Source organism: Melospiza georgiana, chromosome 5 (genome assembly GCF_028018845.1).
Source record: "Melospiza georgiana isolate bMelGeo1 chromosome 5, bMelGeo1.pri, whole genome shotgun sequence".
NCBI classification, from domain to species: domain Eukaryota; kingdom Metazoa; phylum Chordata; class Aves; order Passeriformes; family Passerellidae; genus Melospiza; species Melospiza georgiana.
Window position 1 is genome coordinate 33964543 of NC_080434.1, and position 22683 is coordinate 33987225.

Consider the following 22683-nt stretch of genomic DNA (forward strand, 5'->3'; position numbering starts at 1 on the left):
TTGCAAATAAAAGATAAGTTCAAAGGCCTTTTTCCATGCTTTACTTTCCTCATTTATTATTAGAATTGGCAACTGTCCCATTGTTGGTCTCCACACATATCACAATCACAAATACACACTGTGAAAAATGCATGTATTATATGATTGGCTTTTCGCGGATATTAAAATGAACGTTGTATGTGTTGTGTTAGAAAGGGGAGAGGGGCAGGCCGCTGCTCAGAACGTTCCCGCCGGGCGGCGCGGGCCGGGCGGGCAGAGCACCGCGGCGCACCGCCGCTTCCGGCTTCCGCGCGGCCGCCGAGCCAGGTTGGAGCGGGGCGGGGGCGGGAATGGGAACGGCAATGGGAATGGGAATGGGAATGGAGGGGGCAGGCCCGGGCCCGGGGCGCTGAAGGGCGATGGTGCCTCAGAGGGGCCGGGCTAGAGGCGCTGAGGGTCTCGGTTCCGGGCCCTTACGGCTTCCGTGCCCGAGCAAGCGAAGCGGTGTCCGGCTCCCCCATAACCCGCGGCTGTCCGGGTCGGCAGCGGGATGCGGCAGGGTCAGGCACCCGAGCACCCAGGATGAGGGAAAGCGCTAAGGGCTGAGCACCGGCAGGGTCGGGGCACCCGAGCACCGAGGATGAGGGAAAGCGCTAAAGCTGAGCACGGGCAGTGCCCACGGCAAGAGCAGCCCCCACAGCTTCACCCACAGCCTCGGAGCGGGTCTGGCCCGGCTCCCGGCGGTGCCAGGGCCGGTCCTGAGGAGGCAGCCGGGCAGGGGGCACCTGAGGAAAGCCCCGCACACCTGGCACCAACAGCACAGCAGCCACAGGGGCTGCGGGCCCACAGCTTTTAGCCACCTTGCTTTTAAAGGGTGGAGTAAGTGGAACCTGGTACCTGGAAAATAATTTTTGCGTTATTAGGACGTTCAGTTCATGATCCTTTTAAGTATGAAGTGCTGTTAATACAGTTTCCCTCAGTGAGCAGCCCTTCCCAGCTGTTCCCCGTGTCTGTGACAGCAGGGTGGGCACTGTTCCACCAGACAATGAGGCAAGGCACAGACGATGCAGGAACCTGCAGTTCAGGTGCAGTCAGGGTGTGTCTTTGCAACCTCACCAAGGACAAGAACCCGTGACTTCACCAGAACTTGGATGCTGGACATTGTTAATGCACCTCACAGCCCAACCACCATTCTTTGGAGGTGTGGTGGGAAATCCATAGTCTTTGCCCCTTAATGCAGCAGGAGACTAACAGGAGGTGAAAATTTACAGGAGGGAACACAGTGCTGGCAACCCAACTCTCGCATACCGCATTTTACCCTTTGAACTATTCACCCCATTCCTGCATAGCCTCCCGATATCTGAGCTCTGCTCCTTGTGCCACAGCATCAGCCATTGAGCAGAAGAGCCATGCTTACTCCCACGGCTGCTGCTGTGACCCAGGCACAGCATTTCACTCTGAGGAGGAAGCTTCAAATGGTGAAACAGCCTTTGTGTAGAATGCTTCCCATGCAGGAGCTCCAGTGCTCTGTAGGGGCAGCACAGTTGTACCCTCTGGGGCTGAGGGGGGAACCAGGCATGGACCTACAACCTCTTATTTTAGATCCTTCAGATGCACTTTTCTCTCCCTCAGGGGTGTGGGCTGCAGACAGAATCCACTGGGTCTTTCCTGCCTGAGCATTTGGTAACAGTGTGCCAAAAGTGAAGGTAGAACACTCTGCAGAGGCATTTGAATACTAATTAGTGATTTCAAAAGGTGATACTCTGCTTTGAAAGGAATTGAAGGCAGACAGGGTTTATGCTGTAATAATTTTTGGAATCATAGCATTACCAAGCTCTAGTCCAAAAATTACAAATACGGTAAATTTCTTTAAAAATTTGATCCCAGGACAAAAACAACAAACGACCTAAATGAAAGCTCAGAGGGAAAGAGTGATAAGAATATTGATCTACAGCATGTTGTTATTATTGCATGGTGTTTGAAAGCATTGATTCACTCAACAGCTTTGCTAAAGGGACCTGACATTGCAGTTCTGCTGTCACTTAGTTCAGTGCAACTTTCTGAAAACTGCCATCTGAAATTTCCCATAGCCTGTGTCCTCAGGAGGCACTAGGGCAGTGCTTTTCATGAAAACAGTTTGTCATTTTGGTGCTTTCCATTATGAGGGAATGTGAAGAAGTCAAGGTATAAATACTAACCATTAGATTCTGTCATTAAATCAGCATTTGAGTGGTTTGGAAATTAGTGTGGAGCCTGAAATAGGACTCCCAGTGTCAGAAATGTCACACTCTAGAAAAATGACAGTTGCCAGCAGGCAGCACAGCAATATAATTTTGACTACAAAATATGACACTAATACAATTTAAACATAGTGCAAAATGCAACAGTGCAGGAAAACTGATTTATGTGTGCTATCAAAAGCAAATTTTAGTATCTGGTAAGGATAATATATTTCTATGTTCAGGAAAGTTAGGATTCTTTGGTTTATAAGACCTTTTGAATGAAGATACTAATTTTTCTTCCAAGTTGAAGCTGCTAGAATTGACTGCCTGTTGATGCTGCAGCTGTCCTTACAGTTGCTTATTAAACAGGCAAGGCAAGCCAATAAACCTGCAGATAGTAATAGTTTCATTTTTTAAGGCAAAACCCTTCAAAGAGAGTTAAACACGAAGTTCAGGCTAGCAAAGTTTTCTAGATCACAAGATTCTTTGTGGTTCATCACATGGCTCTTCCTTGTGGATTGTCCCCTTATTCTGCATTTCAGAAGAAACTTTCAGGCAAGGAGGTGAATGGAGTTGAAGCACAGTTAATGCAGGAACTGTCTAATCCGGGTTTAGTGCTGAATGTGTCATGTGTGTCCATGTATGTACTTACATGTTTTATGTAAGTACAGAAAATGTGTTTTTCCCCCCACAGAGTAAACATGCCTAAAAAGAAGACGGGTGCTCGTAAGAAAGCCGAGAACCGTCGGGAGCGTGAGAAGCAGATCAGGGCTTCACGAGCCAACATAGACCTGGCCAAACACCCTTGCAATGCTTCAATGGTAAAGTGACCTCAAGTATTCTTTATTAAAGTACCTAATTTTTGATTGTGTAAACCCAGTGATAACACCTTGAATGCATTTAATGCCACTAGAATGTCATTCTTCCTGCTATCCTTCCTATTTAAGGTTACCTTTGCACCAGACAGAATATTGATTAAAAGGTTTGGATCCTAATTGTAACTCCCTGTGGAGGTCTGTAAATTTTATATATTTTTCCTAGTATGAAAATAATTAACCAGTGTTTTATTTTTTCTTTTTAGGAATGTGATAAGTGCCAAAGGTAAGAATTTTTACCCTTCTAAAACCAATAGTTTAGTATTTGTTTCAGACATTTTACAGTTATTTTTAATGCTTTCTTTTAAAGTGTAATACTTTATTTTTGTTTTTTCACCTCCATGTGCCTAGACGACAGAAGAATAGAGCTTTTTGTTACTTCTGTAATTCTGTTCAGAAATTGCCCATTTGTGCACAATGTGGTGAGTAGAAGTGATGAATGAAAACAATCTGTCCTCAGTCCTGTTTGTGATGTTAAACTCTCAGCATCTATGTTACAGTAGCTTTATCTTAAAGTACCTCTGTGATTTGGAGCAGGTTCTTGTGAATCTGCTGTGAATATCCACCTTGGGAATTGATCTTCTTTGATCAGTATATATGCCTCTTACCCCCAGAGGTTTGCAAGCCTGGATCATGGCTTGTCTTCTTTGGAAACAATTGTCTCACTTCCTTTTAGGTTTGAGAAATCTGACTGTTTCCATAGATTGACCATGTGGAGCATTGTTTCATAACAGCAGCAAAACTGCAAAAGCTCTGACTGCTAGCAAGGCACCAATAAATAATGCTTTTTTAAGGGATTATATAATTTCTGATCAATATCAATTAAAGCATCAATATATTATTGTTTTATTTTTACATAGTTTTCATATGGTTGCTTGCCTTTTTATTTTAAACAGGAAAAACCAAATGCATGATGAAGTCTTCTGACTGTGTTATAAAACATGCTGGTGTGTACAGTACTGGACTAGCTATGGTGGTATGTATACAAAATTACAGCCCTCTTTGCACTATGAGAATATTCTGTGCAAATCTTCTGGAAAAATGATAAAACAGATTTGTGGGATGATAGCATGTACCATGGCAAATTTGGTTTTTTCCTTGCTTTTCTGTAACAAGCAGATTTTTCCCTTATACTGAAACCCCCAAATTTTGAAGTTTTAGATTCAACTCCTGCAGACTCCAGCACATGTCCTGGATGCTAATGGATCTGTGTTGGTGGCAGGCCCTAAGCACATGCACGAGGAGCACTGGACCTTACATGCACCACAGACAATTCCCAGCCTTCATTAAAATGTAGGATTATTCTGCAGAAACCTGCAGACTTTTGTTGCTGTTGTCTTAGTACTGCAGAGATTGTCAGTAACACAGAGAGGAATCTGTTCCACTGGAGGGCAATTTTAATGAACAAATCCCCTCTTTTGGGCTCTTAATCAGAGATAATCATAGCTTCAGGCCTTTGAAAGTTTGTTCTTAGAAGGACAAGTTAGTTTCTGGAGAGCAAGGTGTGAGTGTCACAGCCTCTGGATTAATGATCTAACCCTCTGTCCTGTTGCTGCCTGCAGCTGGCCATCCGCTGTTCTCAGTAACACAGCCAGCCTTTACATGCTGGTGTTATCCCATGCACTCACTGATGCAGGAGTGAACACATCACCACTTAAATTTGGATTCACCATTGTGTGCATGTAATGCACATAGTAATCAGTTACCTATGGGCTGAGAGGCTTCTTAAATGCTACCGTTAAGGATAGCTGAAGCAGAGATCTTACAATTTAATCAAAATAAAAGCTAAATAGTCTAACTTACTTCTAATGACTTATTTGTTCTTTGCTCTCTGCAGAGCTCTAATATAGTAGAGTTTAAAATCCAAGTGAGTGATTTCAGCTTTAAGAGTCTAAAGGCATTTTTCAGGTCTTTGAAATTTCATTTTTGCCAGAACATTGTTATCGTTTATGCATCCCAGGTTTCAACTGAGGACACAATTTTCCATGTGCCAAGTGTGTGATAAGAAATGTAAAAACCAGGACTGAGATAGGGAACCAAATTATTTTGCATCATATGTAATCCTGCAGAAATGAATAACAAACAAACATGAACTGTGGAGCAGCTTGGTCGGAGCACTCGGAAAACAGGTTTGGTTCAATATCTCCCTCAGCCAAAGTGAGCCCATGGAGAGAAGGGATACCAGGATACATTGAGGATTATGGGGTAAGTCTCTGTTGGTGTTGCAGAAGTGCTGAGGTGGTATCTCGCTGTGATTGCAGGGTGCAATCTGTGATTTCTGTGAAGCCTGGGTGTGTCACGGGAGGAAGTGTCTCAGCACCCATGCGTGCATGTGCCCCCTGGCAGATGCAGAATGCGTTGAGTGTGAAAGAAGTGTCTGGGACCATGGTAGGTTGCTCACATTTAAAAATAAGAACATATACATTACACTGCTTTCCTTGCATTGCTTAAGTGAGTGGACCTGTATTCTTTATATAGCCTTTTTAGTCTTCATTAAATTAGTCCTTGCAGTATGTTTGTTCAAAGCAAGGATTCTCCCCGTTTTAAAAATAGTCATTTTACAGTGGGGAAAGTAAATTACCTGCTCAAGAACATACAGTGCTCAGTTCAGGGATGGTTACGTAATCTAAATTATGATGATTTTATCAGCTTAATTATTCACATAATTAAGCACTGCATCAAATTGCCAACACAGGTTTCTGCCATTCTTACTCCATTCTTCTGCACTAGCACTGGTATTTGGATTTCCAGTTGCTTAGGAAACCATACTGATCTCCTTTTCTGAATCTTTTAAAGTGTTTATTTCAAGTGTGTATCAGAGCTGAGCAGAGAAGACTGGATGAGAGTGTGATCTGATTTAAAAAAAATAGTTTATGCTACAGTCAAATTAAAATGAAGAAAAGTACTAGAAGTAATGCTTGCTTTATAGTTATACTGTCTTATATTGTAGGATAGGAGGTATTTTTCATTGTAAAAATGGATAGCAGTGTCTAATTTAGGATCTTGAAGCATTTGTCACAGAAGGGAGAACTGGTCTTCAGTCAAAACTACGTCCTAAATTGTTTGCAGAGCAGGACTTGATGCCTCTGTCCATTGTTGATTATTTTGCCTTGATAAATCTTTCAGGAGGCAGAATATTCGCCTGCTCTTTTTGCCATGATTTCCTCTGTGAAGATGATCAGTTTGAACATCAAGCCAGCTGCCAAGTTCTGGAAGCAGAGACATTTAAATGTAAGTTAGTTATTCATAATCCCTTTCACCACAGCAAAGGGATTATGTTTCCTCTGTGCTTCAGAATACTCTTTGTTTCCTCTGTGCTCCAGAATACTCTCCATCACCTTTCCCAAGTAGATTTTGCCACCCCTGGAGGGAAGGGCCTATTTTCTATGTACTGGCTTTTGGTATCCAGACTGTTATCCAGACTGGAACTTGTTTCTCTTTCATGGCCCTTCCTCCATGCCAGAGCATACCTGGCAGTTGTTTTCCTGCCAGGCTCTTACAGCACAGAACTGCTGTTTGTAAGAGGACGTGATGGCCATGCCCGACACTGCTCACCCATTACTCATCTCTGGCTGAAACAAGGTGTCTTCAAGGGAAGTTAAAAAAAAGAACAACAATAAAACAAAACAAGCCAAGACTTTGCATATTTGAAATAACTAAATTTTTCTAGCAGCATTTCTTGCCTACCCACCATTAAATAGGATTGGATTTATTGCAACACAAGCATTTGTTTGCCTTCCCAAAACTTCCATGCATGTATCTTGACTATTGCAACATTTTCAATTCTTAGTGTAGAAATTGCAGGTATCTTTATCATAATGCTGTTTTCCTTTGAACTGTCTAATCTCTTGTCCTAATTGATTTCTCCTGGTCCAGAATATTTGTGATTTCAGTATTTTAATCAGTGTCTTTAAACATCTCTTATCTTCTTTTCATCTTCCATACTTCTGTTCCTAGCCAGCTATTTTTTGAGCCTTGCTTAGCTTCTCTTGATGTATTCTGCCAGAATTCCCTAGATTTATTCTGCCAGAATACATTTTCTTCCTGCACAGCAATATTGAGGCAGCAACAGCTGTTCCATAAGAATGTTTCTTCAGTGATTGTTGGAAGCTCTCAATTCACACATGTGGTATCACACCCTAAATAGAGGGAGAATTTTTTTGAGGGTTTTCACTGTGTTTTGTGGCACAGAGCAGACTTCGTAGAGACAAGATTTTTGTCAGTGAGGTAACAAGATTATAAGACTTGTATTTTTACAGAAGACATGAACTTCAAATGTGGTTGTGCAATTGTAGTATAAATCCATTTGAGCTGTGGAAATGGTGCTGTTACTTTCCATCACTATCTGAGAGAGGTTTTTGAACCTCTCTCAGGTACTCAAAAAACAATGCATATATATTCAGCATCAGCATTTCCAGTTCCATCTTTAAACATGCCATAGCTCTAAATCCCATGTCTGTCCTGCTCATGTGGAGAACTCATAATATTTATTACTTCAGATTGAAAAACTGCTGTTGTAGGGGTTAAACAAGGAGGAAAGGAATGAGTACTTGCACAGAAACTGGAATGTGTTACTGTTTCTTGAGGAGTAACTATTCACCAGGCTTCGTGTTCCTGCCAATTCCTGAGTGTTTGCATTTACTGTACTCCCTCTAGTGGAATAATAAAAACAGTTTGGAGCTCAAGACAAGTTAAATTTTGGCCACTGATTCTGCTCCTTACAGCTTGTGTGCCAGCTCCAGTTCTTTAACACAGGTAGATTCTCTTATGAAGTTTGTGCAGTCAAGTGCATTTCCAGAGGATATGACAGAAAATACAGAATGTAACAACTTTTCTAGGTTTGGAAGTTGGCAAGCTTAAAGTGTTCTTATATCTCTAGCACTCCTTCATATGAATGCTGTGAGAAAAGGAAAAGCAAGATGAGACCTCTAACTAAATTGGTTCTGAAACCTCAGGTTTTAGAAGTTTAGAAGCTCAAGAAATAGTTAAATGCTTCTCCCTTCTTGAAATTTCACTTTTTGTGTCAAAGTGAGGTTAAGAGTTAAGAAAATCTAGTAAAATGGTGCTGTGGGGTAAAATGACTGATTCACATTGCCAGAGTAGAGATGTGTCAGGGAATTAAAAATAAATGCCTCAATTATGGTACTGCATTACTTTTACAAGGTTTTAAAGACATGACAGGTCTGCAGTTTCCTAGCACTGAATTTGTCATTCTGCTTTTCTCCAACAGGTGTCTCCTGTAACAGGCTGGGGCAGCATTCCTGCCTGCGTTGCAAGGTAAAGACACTTGTGAGGAGCTGATTTTAGGCTTATTCTCCTTGGCCTCCAAGGCTGGCATCAGGCCTTGCCACATCTTCCTCTCCATGATTAAAAGGAAATTCATACTTTTGTATTAGTTCCTGTAGCCTGGGGTCAAACCTGTGGGGGACAGAAGGTCTTATACCTGTGCTTGCCTGTTAGCCACAAGGCAGAGTGAGGTGTTCTTCGCCCAGCTCTCATTGAGTTGGGCCTGCAACGTGTTGGGGCTTTAAAAAACAACCAAGACAACAAAATAAAGCCTTGGTGGTGAACAGAATCCAAGGCTTTGGAAAATGCTTTGATCCAGTGTGGAACTGCAGCCATTAAGAAAGTTGTTCTTTTAAACATCAGGTGATTATCTGACTAGAAACCGCTGCATCCAAAGGAGTAATCCCCACAGCTAATCCAGTTATCCATATGAACAGGCTGATTTGTTGGCATTGGGCTTACATTTTTACACACTCAGAAGTAATTTTGTATAAAAAGTTCCACCTTCTGCACCATCAGCATTGTCCAGATTTCTCCAGGTGCTGGTTCATTGCCTGCTCTTGCTCTTCTTACCTTCCATATGTTTTCCCTGCACTCTCCCACAGCATTGGTGGCCTGTTCCAAACAGTTCCTTTTTCCAGGTATTTTCACTGCACCCTGGTGCTCAGCCTGTGAACTTCCCATCTCTAATTCTTTACTCCAGGCTCCGGCATTGTTTTGTTCTGGCATACATCTCACTGTGTTTATTTAAGCTTGTCAGCACAAACCCAAGCTTGCCAGGCTCCTTGTGGGCAGCCCTGCAATCCAGCCCTGGATTATGTCACTATCTCTGCATGGTTATTGGCACTTGTGTTCAGCCTCTTCCCCAGAAACCCTTGAACCACACTGAACACAGAGTGCTTCCTCTGTGCACGGACCCCATGTCCACTGCAGAGAGACCTCATTAAATTGTAATGCCAGCCAGAAAACCCTGCTGCTCTTGGACACATTTTGGCTTGCTTGTTGTTGAAGAATGTGCTTCTGTGATTAAAACATTTGGCCTTTGTACTCTCCCTTCACCACACAGGCTTGTTTTTGTGACGATCACGTGCGAAGTAAGGTTTTCAAGCAGGAAAAGGGGAAAAAGCCTCCTTGCCCTAAGTGTGGCCATGAAACTCAGCAGACAAAGGATCTGAGCATGTCAAGTAAGCCAGTTTCTCTAGCTAACAAGCCATATAAGTGCCATCAGTGATTCATTTCTACCTAGGAGCACTGAGTAGCGTCTGGCTATGTTCAATTGTTTTGCACAGTTTTGCTTCATTTGTTTTGAGCAAAACTTTGTGTTTCTGAGTTCTGGAATTAAGCAGTCTCATTCACAACAATTCATTCATTCCAAGAAAATGAAAGCTTTTGTCTGGTTTGAGATTTTAGTTGTGGATAAATGAAAAATAATTGCCATTTAAACTACTCTTCAGGTAGTGAAAAAAAAGAAATGAAATGTTGGATTAGTGGGAGCATGATGATTTTTCTTTGCCTGCAGCACGTTCATTGAAATTTGGCCGACAGACTGGAGGAGAAGATGCAGATGGAGCTTCTGGTTATGATGCCTACTGGAAAAACCTTTCCTCCAGCAAGGCTGGGGAGGCAGGTGACCGTGAGGATGAATATGATGAGTATGAAGCAGAGGATGATGATGAAGATGACAATGATGAGCGAGGGAAGGATTCAGATTCTGAGGCCACGGATGTATTCAGCAATTTGAATTTAGGAAGGACCTATGCTAGTGGCTATGCACATTATGAGGAATCAGAAGATTAGGCTTAGTGTGCTGGCTTTGGAGGAGCCAAGCAATGCTTCACTGAGTTGTGTACATGCTAGTAGGATAGCTCTATCAGGTACTTAGGTATCAGAGTTAGAGAGCAAAGAATGTGGGACTTCTGCAGTAACTCCAGAGGACACTTTTCCTGTAGATGAACTGATGTTAGGTTGGGGATTGGGGGAAGAAAATCAAGATATTTTTATCCCCCTAAACAACAGAATGGTTTTGTCCTTGAGTTACTGAGTATAATGGTTCAATACGATTTCCTCCTATCAGGACAGGAATGTGGGAAAGCTGTAGCTGTTGCTTCCATTTGCCCATCAGAAACTAAGCTATTTTTTACAATAATTTTGTTAACTGATTTTATGCAGTGGTGGGTTGGTGACTGCATTTTTTTTGGTCTGCACAATAAAAGTCAACTGCATTACCTAATGAACTGTCATAATTATTGATCTCCCTTGAATAGCTGGAAAGCAGGTTGTGTACAAAGTGTAAATTGACACTGAAATTACTTCCTTATTTATGTCAGTATGGCAGATCAAGGTAGTTCTTTGTGTATTTGCACATCACCTTTTCAGTATTTTTATTATTAGATATTAATTGGTGGGGCTCTATGTAGTCACTGTAAGAGCACCCCAGATAATGAAAACTTTTATGGAAGTAAAATGTTGGTATCCTCTCTGCCACAAAAATCTGTAAGGTAGTTTGCCATTAGATGAAAAGAAGACTGGTTTCTTCTGTATCTAGCTTTCAGCTCTTTTCCTTGCATATGATAAAAAAACAATTAGATAGGAAACAACGCTGTATGTGAATTGAGAAGGTGAGAAACCATGGGGGGTTCAAAATGCTGGGTGCAAATCCTGTTCTGTGCAAGGCCGCCAGTTCAAGGCACTCTGAACTGGGATGGTGACACCTGCAGAAGTGTTTGCAGTGTTCTGATTGGAAAGTGAACATGTTGATTGCCCATCTACAGATCTAAGTGATGGCATTTATTTTCCCTCTGTAGGGGAATGTTTTACAGCAGACAGATCATGATACAAGGGCAGCCAACCTAAAGTGTTGCTTCAGCTTTGTAAATGCCATGCCTTAATGCAAGAGAGCCTTTTTTGTTATCTGTCAAATACCTGAACTGATGATACCATTACTTCCTTTTGTGGTGTTTCTCTACCCTTTCTGAACAGCTAAAGGTCATGTTTTAGCAGAGCATACCCCGTTGAGACTCATTTTTAATGATGTTAAGATTGCCAGATAAACATTTTGTAGCAAAACAGGATTGGAATACTGGTCTTGATACTTTCTTCCTAAATGCATCTCCTACCAAGAGCTGGGGCCCATCCAGGACAAAGGCAAACTGCCAGAGAGTACAATTGGTTATGGCAGCTGAGGGAGAGACTCTGCAGGAGAGAGGGGCACAGCTGGTGAGTGCATGCCTTGAGAACTGGAGAGGAAACAAGTCAGTGCACTTCTGAAAGCCAAATCCCCTTCAAACATTGAAACATCCAACATTGTGTGCAAAGGCCTATCTTAAATGATGTAGCTGGGAGATGTCTTCATTAGTCTTTGTCATAACCAAACTTGAAGTAATGGAGTGGGACACCTGCCAGTTCAACGCTAATTATTTATTTGTGAAATTGGCATGTGAGAGAGAATTTCTGCTCAGCTTCATGTGGTCCAAAAACTTCCACATTGAGTCCATCTGTGACTGGTCAATTCCAGCAACAATGCCAGGTTTTAAATCTTGGCTGATGTTTCGAATACAAAACACCTTTACATCAGTAGCAAGTACTATACAGAACTGAGGAAAATACATGTGGTTATCCATATATGTAAAATTATGGCTGCTTGTATGTCATTTATTAATATTAGCCACACAAAACCCCTCTTTAAGGTTCTTGGCTCTTGAATTAGATTTTTCCCCTCTGAAATCTACTGCTGTCACTGGCTGTGCCAAAGGCTGCTGACATAACAGAATTAATCACCGTAATCAGGATAAAGAATTATTCATTTTCTCATTGAAGTGCCCTTGCACTGATCCTTGCTAGATCAATACTCCAGAGCTCATGTGAGCTCCTGTGGCACACTGGCAGTGAGAGTCTGGCAGGGCCTGCAGCAGATGCTCAAGGTACCTGCTGTAATTTAGCAAGGTCACTTCTCAGTGGACATTTATTTGTGCTGCTGTTCTGACCATTGCAAACGCCTGTGCTGTCAGCCTGTCTGGAAATTGGGATCAGGAATTAGCCCTGCAGTGCCTGGCCTTCCAGGGCTCAGAACAGGCAGGTTTAAGCTGCTTTAAAGTAATCTGGTGGACTCAGGCTGGAGCAGACAAACATGTCAATCTGTGGCAACACAGGCCACATAGGATGGGATGTGTCGGGTTTTCTCTGCTTATCCAGTACAGCTGAAAGCAGCTGCTCTGTTTGGGATAGGCTTGCTTTCAGAGAAAGTGCATAACTTTGGTTATCTTATCTAAGGTAAATGGAAGGAACAGGATGGAACAGAACATGAACATGTATTCTGACTTCATTGAAAAGCAGGTCAGGTACAAAATCATATTGGCTCAATTTTTCTTCATTGCTTACATTTCCTTTAGGAATACTGTCCCTGGTTAAAGGACATTTTGATTTGAGAGTGGGACAGTTCTAACATGTAACCACTGATACCCATGAGTTATGTGTTGTACTCCAGGAAGCTAAGACCTTGATAAAATCTTACACTTGAAGTTTTTTAACCTCTGTGATGATCATTTTAACAAAGCTTAAGTAGGACTTGAATTAAAATCACAGCAGCATTTATTGTGCCTATAGAACCTGAAAAACAAAAAAGCTGTGGTCACCTCTGTAAGCTCTTGCATTTCTTTATTATGGTGACAGCACCAGCTCATTATGAATTCATTGGGTGCTCCTGTAGATTTAATGCATTTTCCTTTAAACTCAGATGTAATTTAGCACCTGTGACTGGGAGTCTTTTGATCAATCCAGTATTGCTCATTCTCTTTCCAGAAAGTGAATGGGAAGATCATTAAAATGTACTGAGCAGCTGAAAAAGTAGTAGCAGGCATGTCACAGATAGTTACAGGCCAAACTTAGAGGTGCTCAGAGTCCTCTTTGTTTAGGCAGAAAAGTGTTAGTGTGTCTTGCAAGATATTACATGCATCTCTCCAGGTCCTGATTCTATTTCCAGAGGAGCCAATGGCAAAGTTCCTATTTATCCAAGTGGAAACAATTCAATAATCTTCAGTATCTACAGTTCATCTTTAATGTCAGGAGGTGTTAAGGAGCACAACATGAGCCTAAGCAGAAGTGGGGAAGATGAAGCAAAGCTTTTAACATGAGGTCAATATGTTAACCATTAGCATGAAAATATTAGTTCTAAATTTCAACAGTTGCACTGGAAAGTGCTCTCAAGACTGAAAGATGAAGCTGCTTAAAGCAGGAAGAGATCCAATTCTACAAGATGCAGAAATGTAATTAGTCATCTCCCAAAAGACTTCATGCAATTAATAAATATTTTCTAAAAGCTCAAAGCACTTAGGACATAGACAAATGTTATCATCTCTTTTTTAGGTACATAAATAGAAAACACAGTAGTTGACAAAATCACAGCCTGTCCAGTTGGCAGCAGCCCTCTGCAGCTTGGATCTTCATTCCTACCCATGAAGCTCCAGACTAAACATACTTTATGACTCTCCTTTATTAAGATTATGTGTGCTGTAATTGGCTACTATACATGGGAAATTTGAAGCAAAGCCTAGTTTTTAGCTTCCATAAGCAGTTTAGACAAAGATCAGCAAGACAATGTCAGAGATGTGAGGAATAATCCATAGAAAAGCCACTAGTTTCCCTTTGCTAAACAAACAGTAGGTTCACAAGCCTGTACTTCAATATGGAACGGGGAGAAAATAAATTGCATTTCTGTGTCTCACCAAATTAAGCTACTACAGATAAGCACATTTGCTAAGAAACAACTGCTCAGCATGAGAAAACCTATTGTAGCTATCCCAATTGTAGCTCCTACTATTTTCTCACACTAAAGTATGCTAAAGTGTTTGTTGCATTATTTTAAACCTCACTTCTACAGCCTGTGATTCTCCCAAAGTGTTTCCCAGCTTAAATGGAATTTGAAATTCACTTTGGTTTCCTTCTGAAATGAGAAATACTGAGTGCCTCAGGGCCCAAGTAATGTTTTAACTTCATCTTGATGTTACATCGCATCTATTGTAGATTTTCACATTACAAAAACACTAATTAAAAAAAAGAATTATTAGAGTGTAAAAATGCCAATCCCCCCACAAGTTCCTTAACTGATAATACAAGTATTTTACTACTATAATTGCCTGTTGCTGTTCCTACTGTTTTATTTTTGGCATAGAGTAAGAGGTTGATTATTTTGAAAGCGAATCCCTGCTAGTCAGGGTCACAAACCCTTGGGCTGCCTCCTGTCTGATTTAAACTCAGCCCCTTGTTTTGATGGCAGAGGCAGGGATGGGCTTTTTTTTGCCAAAGCACTCACAGTTCCTGTGGAGCACTGTGCAATTCCTTACCAGGCATTTCGCACACACAACCAGTGCTGCCAGATTTGGAACATTAAAATAATTCGGAAGTTAGACAATAAATTGCATTCCTTCCACATTCTACATGCTTTCTTGATGTTACATGCATTTCAAAGATTCCCTCTTGACATTTACCTGCTAGTACTGCACAAGAACACTGCTGTGATCTACTGTCAAAAGCATTTCTGAGCAGACAGGGCCAACATAAAACATAGCATATTCCATCTAAGCATAGATGCACCTTCAGAAAAATACTGCTTTTCTGTTCAACACTTCACAAAGTCACCAGCAAATCAACAGCTTAACAAGCCTTTCCTGTAAGCACCATTTCTGACCTTGCTTTAAGTCAGCAGGTTTTGGTCAACCAAGGGCAGACCTGTGCCCAGCATCCTGCTGGTGCTGGAGTTTGGATTCCCATGTGTCCAACATCCTGCTGGTGCTGGAGTTTGGATTCCCACCATTGCCATGTGCCCAGCATCCTGCTGGTGCTGGAGTATGGATTCCCACCATTCCCATGTGCCCAGCATCCTGCTGGTGCTGGAGTATGGATTCCCACCATTCCCATGTGCCCAGCATCCTGCTGGTGCTGGAGTTTGGATTCCCAGCATTGCCTGGGCTGTCAGAACCTGTGTAAAGTATAAATAACATTTATCCTATTTAAGATGTGACAGATCTTCTATGCTATGCTATTTTATTATATCTAAAATGAATTTGGAGATGATGATATATATTTGCTGCTGACCCTGAAGGTTTTATCTTAAAATCTCTTGCTACAATGCCTTCATAATATATTAATATGACTATCTCAGCTTCTAGAAAACTAAAATATGACCTCATGGTCTTTTATGTGCTGTAATCTTTTCTTTGATATTAAAAAAAAATATATTACAGCTATATCAGATTATTAACATTGAAAATGAGCCAGAGTCCCTAAAGTACCATTTGAAAATATCTGAAAGTCTTTGTCCTTTTGGAGATGTTTGGTTCTCAGATAATGACTTGCTTCCAGCTTTATACAGAAAGTACAGAGGTCTTCCCCTTGCTCCATGGCTGCTGTCACAAGCTGCAGCCCAGCAGGAGAGTGTGCCCTGCCCTGGGGTGACAGGCACTGCTGCAGTGACAGAGAATTAGCTCAGCCCAAGCAGTGATCTGACCCGTGAAGTTGCAGGACACGGTGTTTTGTTTCCAGCTAAGCTCAGGTTCTTTGGTGAAATACCCTAAGGTGAGAACAACGGCCAAAAGATCTGTCATGTTCTTTGCTGGACTAAGTCTAGCATTGTGTTTTGTTCTGATATATGGAATATTGCCAAACTACATTACTAATAAACCTGAGTATAATTTTTCCTGTACTTGTCACTTGTAGTCCTTCAGCTCCCCAGGTGCTGAGCAGTGCTCTATGGTTGTGCTCCTTTGCTCAGAATAATTTCAATACTCTTCCCTCCTGCCAAAGCCCCACTGTTGCCCACTCCCCTTTAGGTTTAGCTGAGCTGCAGGAGTTGATGTCTAGTTCAGTAAGCCATGGCTTGGGATGGGCTGGGTGCCAGTGGAATGCAGCCTGTGGACTGTCCTTGGATAACTTCCCACGTGCTCTGAGCCTGCGGGACCTGAGACAGCCCTTTCAGACACACCTGGAGCTGTGGCAGGGTCTGCACCATTGTGTTGCCCTTCTCCCAATATTAATGTTCCTCCTGTCACTAATAGTGACCATTTGGTGTGTGAGATTAAACCTGTGAAGCCTTGGAAGCTGCTTTTGCAGCATGGTAAGTGATGGAGAGCCCAAGCACAACCCACTTCTGTTTACTGAGAACTGTCAGCTGGGAACAGCAGGAGGCAATCCTTGTCTCAGGAATCCCAACCAGCACCATTTGCTGTTTCCAGGGAGCCATTTCTGCCTAAGGAATCAAGCCTGATCAAGGACCAAGGCAAAGAGCACAAGCTCCAGCTGCTTGCAGAGTTCGTGCTCCCTCAGGTGATGCCTCTGCTGAGAGCCTGGCAAACCCACACAACATTTCATTCTGAAGCTGAACAGAAAGACCAGCACAGAAAGCTGTTTGTGTGCTTTGGGTTTCTGCAGACAACAGGAATCTCAAGTTTTGAGATTCAAAATTAATGAATACACATTTGGCAGTAGCGGCTGCAGTTTAAAAAGCCCTCATTGAAGACTCAGCTCAAATTGCCTGTGTTAAGTGCAGGAAATCAGCAAACAATAATTTCCTGTAATTTAAATTACAAGAGTTGCGCAATTGATCTTGGGAAAGAAAGCTAGAAATGTGCTGGGATAACAAGTATCCACTGGCAATCACAGAATCACAGAATTAATTAGGTTGGAAAAGACCTCTGGGATTATCTAATGAAATTTTTGACCTTGTCAGCCAGACCATGGCACTGAGTGAGCTGTGTGAATGTGTGAATGGTGAATGGTGTGAATGTGTCAATGTGTGAATGGTGGTTGCACCACCTCCCTGGGCAGCTCCTTCCAATATTTGACAACACTTTCTGTGAAGAAATTCTTCCCGATGTCCAACCTGGCATGGCTGCCTGATGAACCATTGCTGGCACAGCTGGATGCCGTTTCCTCTTGACCTTTGGCTTGTTGCCTGGGAGAGGAGACTGACCCCAGCTGGCCACAACCTCCTGTGAGGGAGTTTTTAGAGAGTGATAAGGTCCCCTGTGAGCCCCCTTTTCTCCAACGGGGAAAAGGGGGCTGCTATCTTAATTGGGAATTTTTGGCACACTGGATCAACTCTTTGCTGCTACAGGCACACTCTGCAGGGAAGAGGAAACCAAGATCATGCTTGACTGGCTGAAGGAAAACCTTTTAGAGGTGTGGAAGATGCAGTAGTGAAGTAGAAGTGCACGAGGTGGAATTGCCAGGTCTACTGTACACTGCAATATATTCTGAGGGGTTGGAATTAATTGCATGCTATCAGTCAGTTCAGATTGATTCTGAGGTCTGGTAGCATCAGATGTCTGTGGTCATCATTCTTATTTCTGCCATGGCAAGAGAAGTCTTCCCTCTTGCATTTTGATAGCCACCATGAAATATTTAACCATGGCTGAAATGGTGAAAGATGTTTCTCCATCTGTGCCTGTAATCCACAAAAGCACTAGTTTTTCATATGAGTTCTATAACACTTCAAAGATCCAGAAAGTTTGTAAAATTTTCTGCTTTACTAATGCCACTACTCCAAACATTTGTATCCCATTGTGCCTTTATTAGTATAGGAGCAGCTTCTGACCAGATGGTCTTAAATTAGTGCTTCTAAATATCTCAGAACTTGCACTGTCAGGAGTATAGGTCCTTCTGTCACTTGTCCTTTTTACACAGAGAGCACTCAGCTACGTGACACATAAACTATTGCCCAGCTGAAGGAATGCACACAGTGTTTATCTGGTTTCAGATCCATCCAGCTGATGATATGATAGCTCAGGTATTAAACTGCCTATGTGATTTCAATTACCTGCCTTTTATATGCCTGGAAAGTCAAGTTATCAGCATAAAACTAATAAAGCAGAGAGTTCTATAAAAGTGGCAAGTGAGTTACTGCAATTGCTTTAGGCAGTGTAACCTACTTCTGCACAGTCACAGATGGGCAAGGTTTACTTGTTGCCTAAAATTTATATGTGCAAAAAGAAAAGCAAGGCAGAAAACCAATCCTGTTTCCCCTACAAACTCAGCTTTTCCTTCTCCCCACTGCCATCCTGTCCCCCATCCCCCGCCTCCTCAGCCACCAAAAAAATCAAATAAATTGCTTTTAAAGGTGAGGGATGAAATGGGGCTGTACTGTGAAGTGGAGGAGAAAGTAAGGTGAAGGAGGAGGTTATTAACTAAAATGATATTGCAGCTTAGGGGATAACAGTAAGTCTAAAGATGTGATGAATTTCAGAAATCCAAAATGCAGCTGCTTTAAATTATATTTTTTATATTTGATTGATCAGGCAAATGTGTTACTTTAGAGATAAGGCAAAAGTTATCACACTGAGAGATGGCTTCTGGTGACACTGTCATCTGGTTAAAAAGATGCAGCACCCAAGGGCTCTGCTTGCTTATTAAAAGCATCTGTTTTACTTCCAGAAGAAAAATTAATAATCATTGCTTCAAAGAGGGTGTGACAGAGCTGGAAAGACAGAGTTAGTTAAAGTGTGTGACATTACACAGACTCTGACCCTTTTCCTTCCTGCACATGATTGCCAGTCACACCAGAGTCCTGCTAATTTCAGCTTAACTCCTGTAGTGCCCCAGAGGTGCAAACTGGAGTGTGTCAGTGTGGTTCACATGGGTGGGTTTAACTCAGCTGAGGAGCCTGGTGTTGCTGTGGCAGTGGTAAAAGCCAGCCCAAAGCAGCGCAGGAGGATGTAGCACCTGAGCCAGGTGGGTTGAAGCTGCTGTGGGTGTGTCTGAGATGGACCTGCTGCCCCAGAGCAAGGGAAAAACTGATGGGCAGGATTTTCTACCTGAACCACCAGAAAAAACTTCTTTGCTGAGCTCTGAGCACTGGAACAGGCTGCCCAGACAGGGTGAGGAGTCTCCTTCACTGGAGATATTCCAGAACTGTCTGGACACAATCCTGTGCCGTGTGCTCTGAGATGACCCTGGGACCAGATGACCACTGTGGTCCCTTCCTGACCCATTCTGTGACTGTGTGATTCTGTCTTTGCTGGAACTGACAGAGGGCAGGGAGCCCTTATGCTGGGCAGTTGCGGCTTCATAATGCTGCTGCTTTTAGATCCCGGTGTGCCAAATGCAGAGGGAATGATGGAGAAGCTCCTGTGTTCTTCAAATGTGTTTCATCTCACCTGCCACTCACAGAACCTGAAGACAGAATACGGTGAAAAGAGTATTTGAGGATTGAGTTCACTTTCTTTTCAGCAGCATACTGACTTCTTTTAATGTTTGCAAAGCTTTTGGCTATAAAGATGTACATGGCTGGGAGGTTTCTCTTGGTCTGGACATCCAGGCTGGGATTAGAGGCCCTGGGCTGTGGTCAACTGCACTGGTGCTTATTCAGGGCAGTCCCTTTTTGTATTTATACCTAGGTACTTACTGGGATGTTGCATTAAAAGATCCTAATATTGCTTTCACCCCTGTAGGATATTGATTTTAAGAAAATGCTCCATGCTTCATTTCTCAGGGTTGCAACATAATTTAATAGATCACATACTTAGGGATCCACTCCCACTAATTCCAAGCTTACATTCTCACTCTTTCACAACACCAAAATGTCAGTGGCTTTAGCCTTTTCAAAATAATTTCTTCTGAGAGCACACAAGGAAAAAAGAAGGCAAAAAATAAGCTTTTATTTAAATTGCAGCACCTATGTATTACCTTTGAGCATGCAGGAAGAGTTGTAGAAAGGCCCTTCCACCTACCTTTTCTTTGAGCAGGCTAAAACCCCATTTATTCCTTGAGGATTGACTGTTTGTTTAGTGTGGCCCTTATTCCCTCCTTGTTCACACATTTAGCAAGCATGAATGTTTGCTATAGTTGACAGCAGTGGAATTTTATCAGCAGAAAAGTAGACAAAAATGTAAGTACTACTGACAGAAGAGGCGGTGTCTGAAAGAAAAATATATGCATTTGCTGTTACTGAAATGAAGGAAATTTAACTTATACTTGTCTGTTTGTAGCTATATTCCTTTGAAGCATTACAAAACCCCATGAAAATCTAGATGTTAGAGACTGTATAATCACTTAGAAAGTTAATGTGCATAAACATACATAAAATGATGGTTTGCTTTTTTTCCTGCACAGCCTTTTTACTGTATTACTGTATAAATCAGACCTACTTTATTTCCACTTGCTTAGCTTTGTACTCTTTTTAAAGCATCTCAGTGAATGAATGCATATTTCTAGATCCTTACAGCCTTAAACCTAGATCCTTACAGCCTTAACCCCCGAATTTATTACTGTATTTTCACAGCAAAAAAAGGTCTTCCAGACAAAAATACCTTTTCTCTTGTTTTGCTGGTAATTGCAAAGGCTTCAATTGTACTTGTAGCTGTTTTATGATTTGCCATAGTGGGCCATTGCAATTTGGAATGGAAACATCGCACAGAACTGGTCTATGATCTCTGTGATGCAAATAAAAATAGTGCCATGAGTGAAGAAATAAATATTCCTTTCCATTTTGTCTTTTCATTTTTATTGCTTCCCTAGGTCACTTGAAATGAAATTATCCTTCACAGGTCAAGCTATGGCTGCTTTGCAGACAGGAAAAAAGACAGCGCTTTAGATCATTAGAGCCCTGGAGATGTTATAGCAATCCAAATGATTTGCATTTCTGAAGGAAAAGCTTTTATTTCTGAACTGTTCACCTCTTATTGATCTAAAAATGTACCTTTTTTTTTTTTTTTCTCATGAAAATGCCTGTCCTCAGAATTGAAAAAACAAGACATATTCCTAGCCTTGATGTGCCACCCCTCCATGAGCTCCTCCATCCCTGAGGGGCTGTCCATGGCACTTCCAGTGCAAGTGATGGTGATGGAGGAATGAGCACTTTGGGCAGTGGAGCTGCACTAGGACTCAGTGAATAAAGAGGAGGGAGAAGGAGGGAAAGGACAGGGACCAGATGGGCACTCCCTGTCTCAGGAAGGAGGCTGCTCTTGTTCTGCCAGCTCCAGGAGCTGTTTATGAACTGGCTGCTGGCAGGCAAAGCTGTGCAGCCTTGGCAGAGTCTGGGTTTCAGTCTGGAGGGGATGTTCAGACGAGACTCTCCCACATCCCCATCAGACAGGAGACACCATGCCCCCACACCAGGGCTGACACGGTGCCATTTTGGGACAGGATGGGGACAGAGCATATGCTCAGACTTTGAACAAGAACTGCAGATATCAGACTGGTGGCACCTGCAGGGGCTGCACCTCCACTGCATTTTCTTGCCTGAATCATCTGGGCAGATGTCCTGGTTTAGGGCAAATTTGGTACAGAATCTCCAGAAAGCAAACCCACATAGCCCCCTCCCCACAACCAGTTTGGGGAGGATTCCTCGGAGAGAAGTGTAATGAACCTGTTTATTTAACAGGCACAGCAACCCCAGCACACAGAATGAACAATACCAGATGACACCACTCTGAAAAAGATGGCAAATTCAGAAAGTCTCTCCTGGGGGTGGTAGCTCTGTTATCAGTCCCTCCGGCTCTGGGGCAGCTGCTGCCCAGAGCAGGCCCCGCTAGGCCACAGGGTGCAAACTCCCGGTGTTTGCCAGGCCCAGCCCGGAGCAGGTTTGAGTAGGTCCAAAAAAGGCAAAGAAGAAACATTCCAGGAAAAAAATTTGGACTGTTTAGCTAAACTAGCTATACTAGCTAATGAGCAGAGGCAAAAGCAAGCAGAAACAAAGCAGAAGCAAGAGCAAGAGAGAGAGCAAAGCGAAAAGAAAAAGCAAAAAACCCAAAAGCCGCACCATGTACTGCCCTGCCTCTGTGTCCCATCAGGCTGATAAGAAAACTCAAACAAAACTTTCACTCTTCAGAGCCACCTTAAAGGCACAGAACATGATATCCAGCATAAACAGAACACATGAATGGGGATGCAAGCATCACAACATCACCCTAGGACAGCAGAGTGTTTTGTTTTCTTGCTAAACTCCCCTTTGTCCAAGAGGAAGGCATCCTTGCCTCTAGGCAGAGGATGGCTGAGGCTGGGTGATGCCTTCGAGAAGGCTTCCTTTCCCTGGGGTATCTTTGTATGGCTCTTATTTTCAGCCCTGGTGGTGGCTGTCACTGGTGCTGCCAAGAGAGGCCAGGGCCATGCCCCGGGCAGTGCCAGCCTGTGGAGTTCAAGTCAGGCTCAGGAGACGAATGAGGATGCATGAAAAAAGTATGTGGCAAAGTTAATGGAAAATAATGCCTCATTGCTCACAGAGAGGTTATTACATTTCTAAGGCATTGATGAACAAAGAAAGTACATCTACAGCTAGAGAAAGAGCTTACCCCACACCTGCCATGTTCCCCTCCCCACCTTCCAGCAATCCTCTC

At 42.6% G+C, this 22683-nt stretch overlaps 1 protein-coding gene across 2 annotated transcripts; it reads left to right on the top strand.

The window, feature by feature from the left end:
• The first annotated feature begins 255 nt into the window (after positions 1-255).
• On the top strand, positions 256-10589 carry ZNF330 (zinc finger protein 330). Of its 2 annotated transcripts, XM_058024942.1 has the most exons (10): positions 256-306; positions 2896-3022; positions 3283-3302; positions 3428-3498; positions 3973-4052; positions 5338-5464; positions 6203-6307; positions 8307-8353; positions 9429-9546; positions 9882-10589. In XM_058024942.1, exons 2-10 carry the CDS (start codon positions 2903-2905, stop codon positions 10157-10159), a joined length of 966 nt encoding a protein of 321 aa, XP_057880925.1. In that variant the 5' UTR covers positions 256-306; positions 2896-2902; the 3' UTR covers positions 10160-10589. The 2 variants fall into 2 exon arrangements, with proteins under 2 accessions (XP_057880925.1, XP_057880924.1); XM_058024941.1 differs by lacking the exon at positions 256-306 and having other exon boundaries at positions 2876-3022.
• Positions 10590-22683: the final 12094 nt, after the last annotated feature.

What these genes read in the sequence shown, in the direction of transcription:
- ZNF330 (XM_058024941.1), top strand. Translation starts at nt 2,876, where the DNA reads ATGTGTTTTTCCCCCCACAGAGTAAACATGCCTAAAAAGAAGACGGGT. An exon ending in GAATGTGATAAGTGCCAAAG is followed by an intron (nt 3,303 to 3,427) that starts GTAAGAATTTTT and finishes CCATGTGCCTAG; the next exon opens with ACGACAGAAGAATAGAGCTT. An exon ending in AAGAAGTGTCTGGGACCATG is followed by an intron (nt 5,465 to 6,202) that starts GTAGGTTGCTCA and finishes TAAATCTTTCAG; the next exon opens with GAGGCAGAATATTCGCCTGC.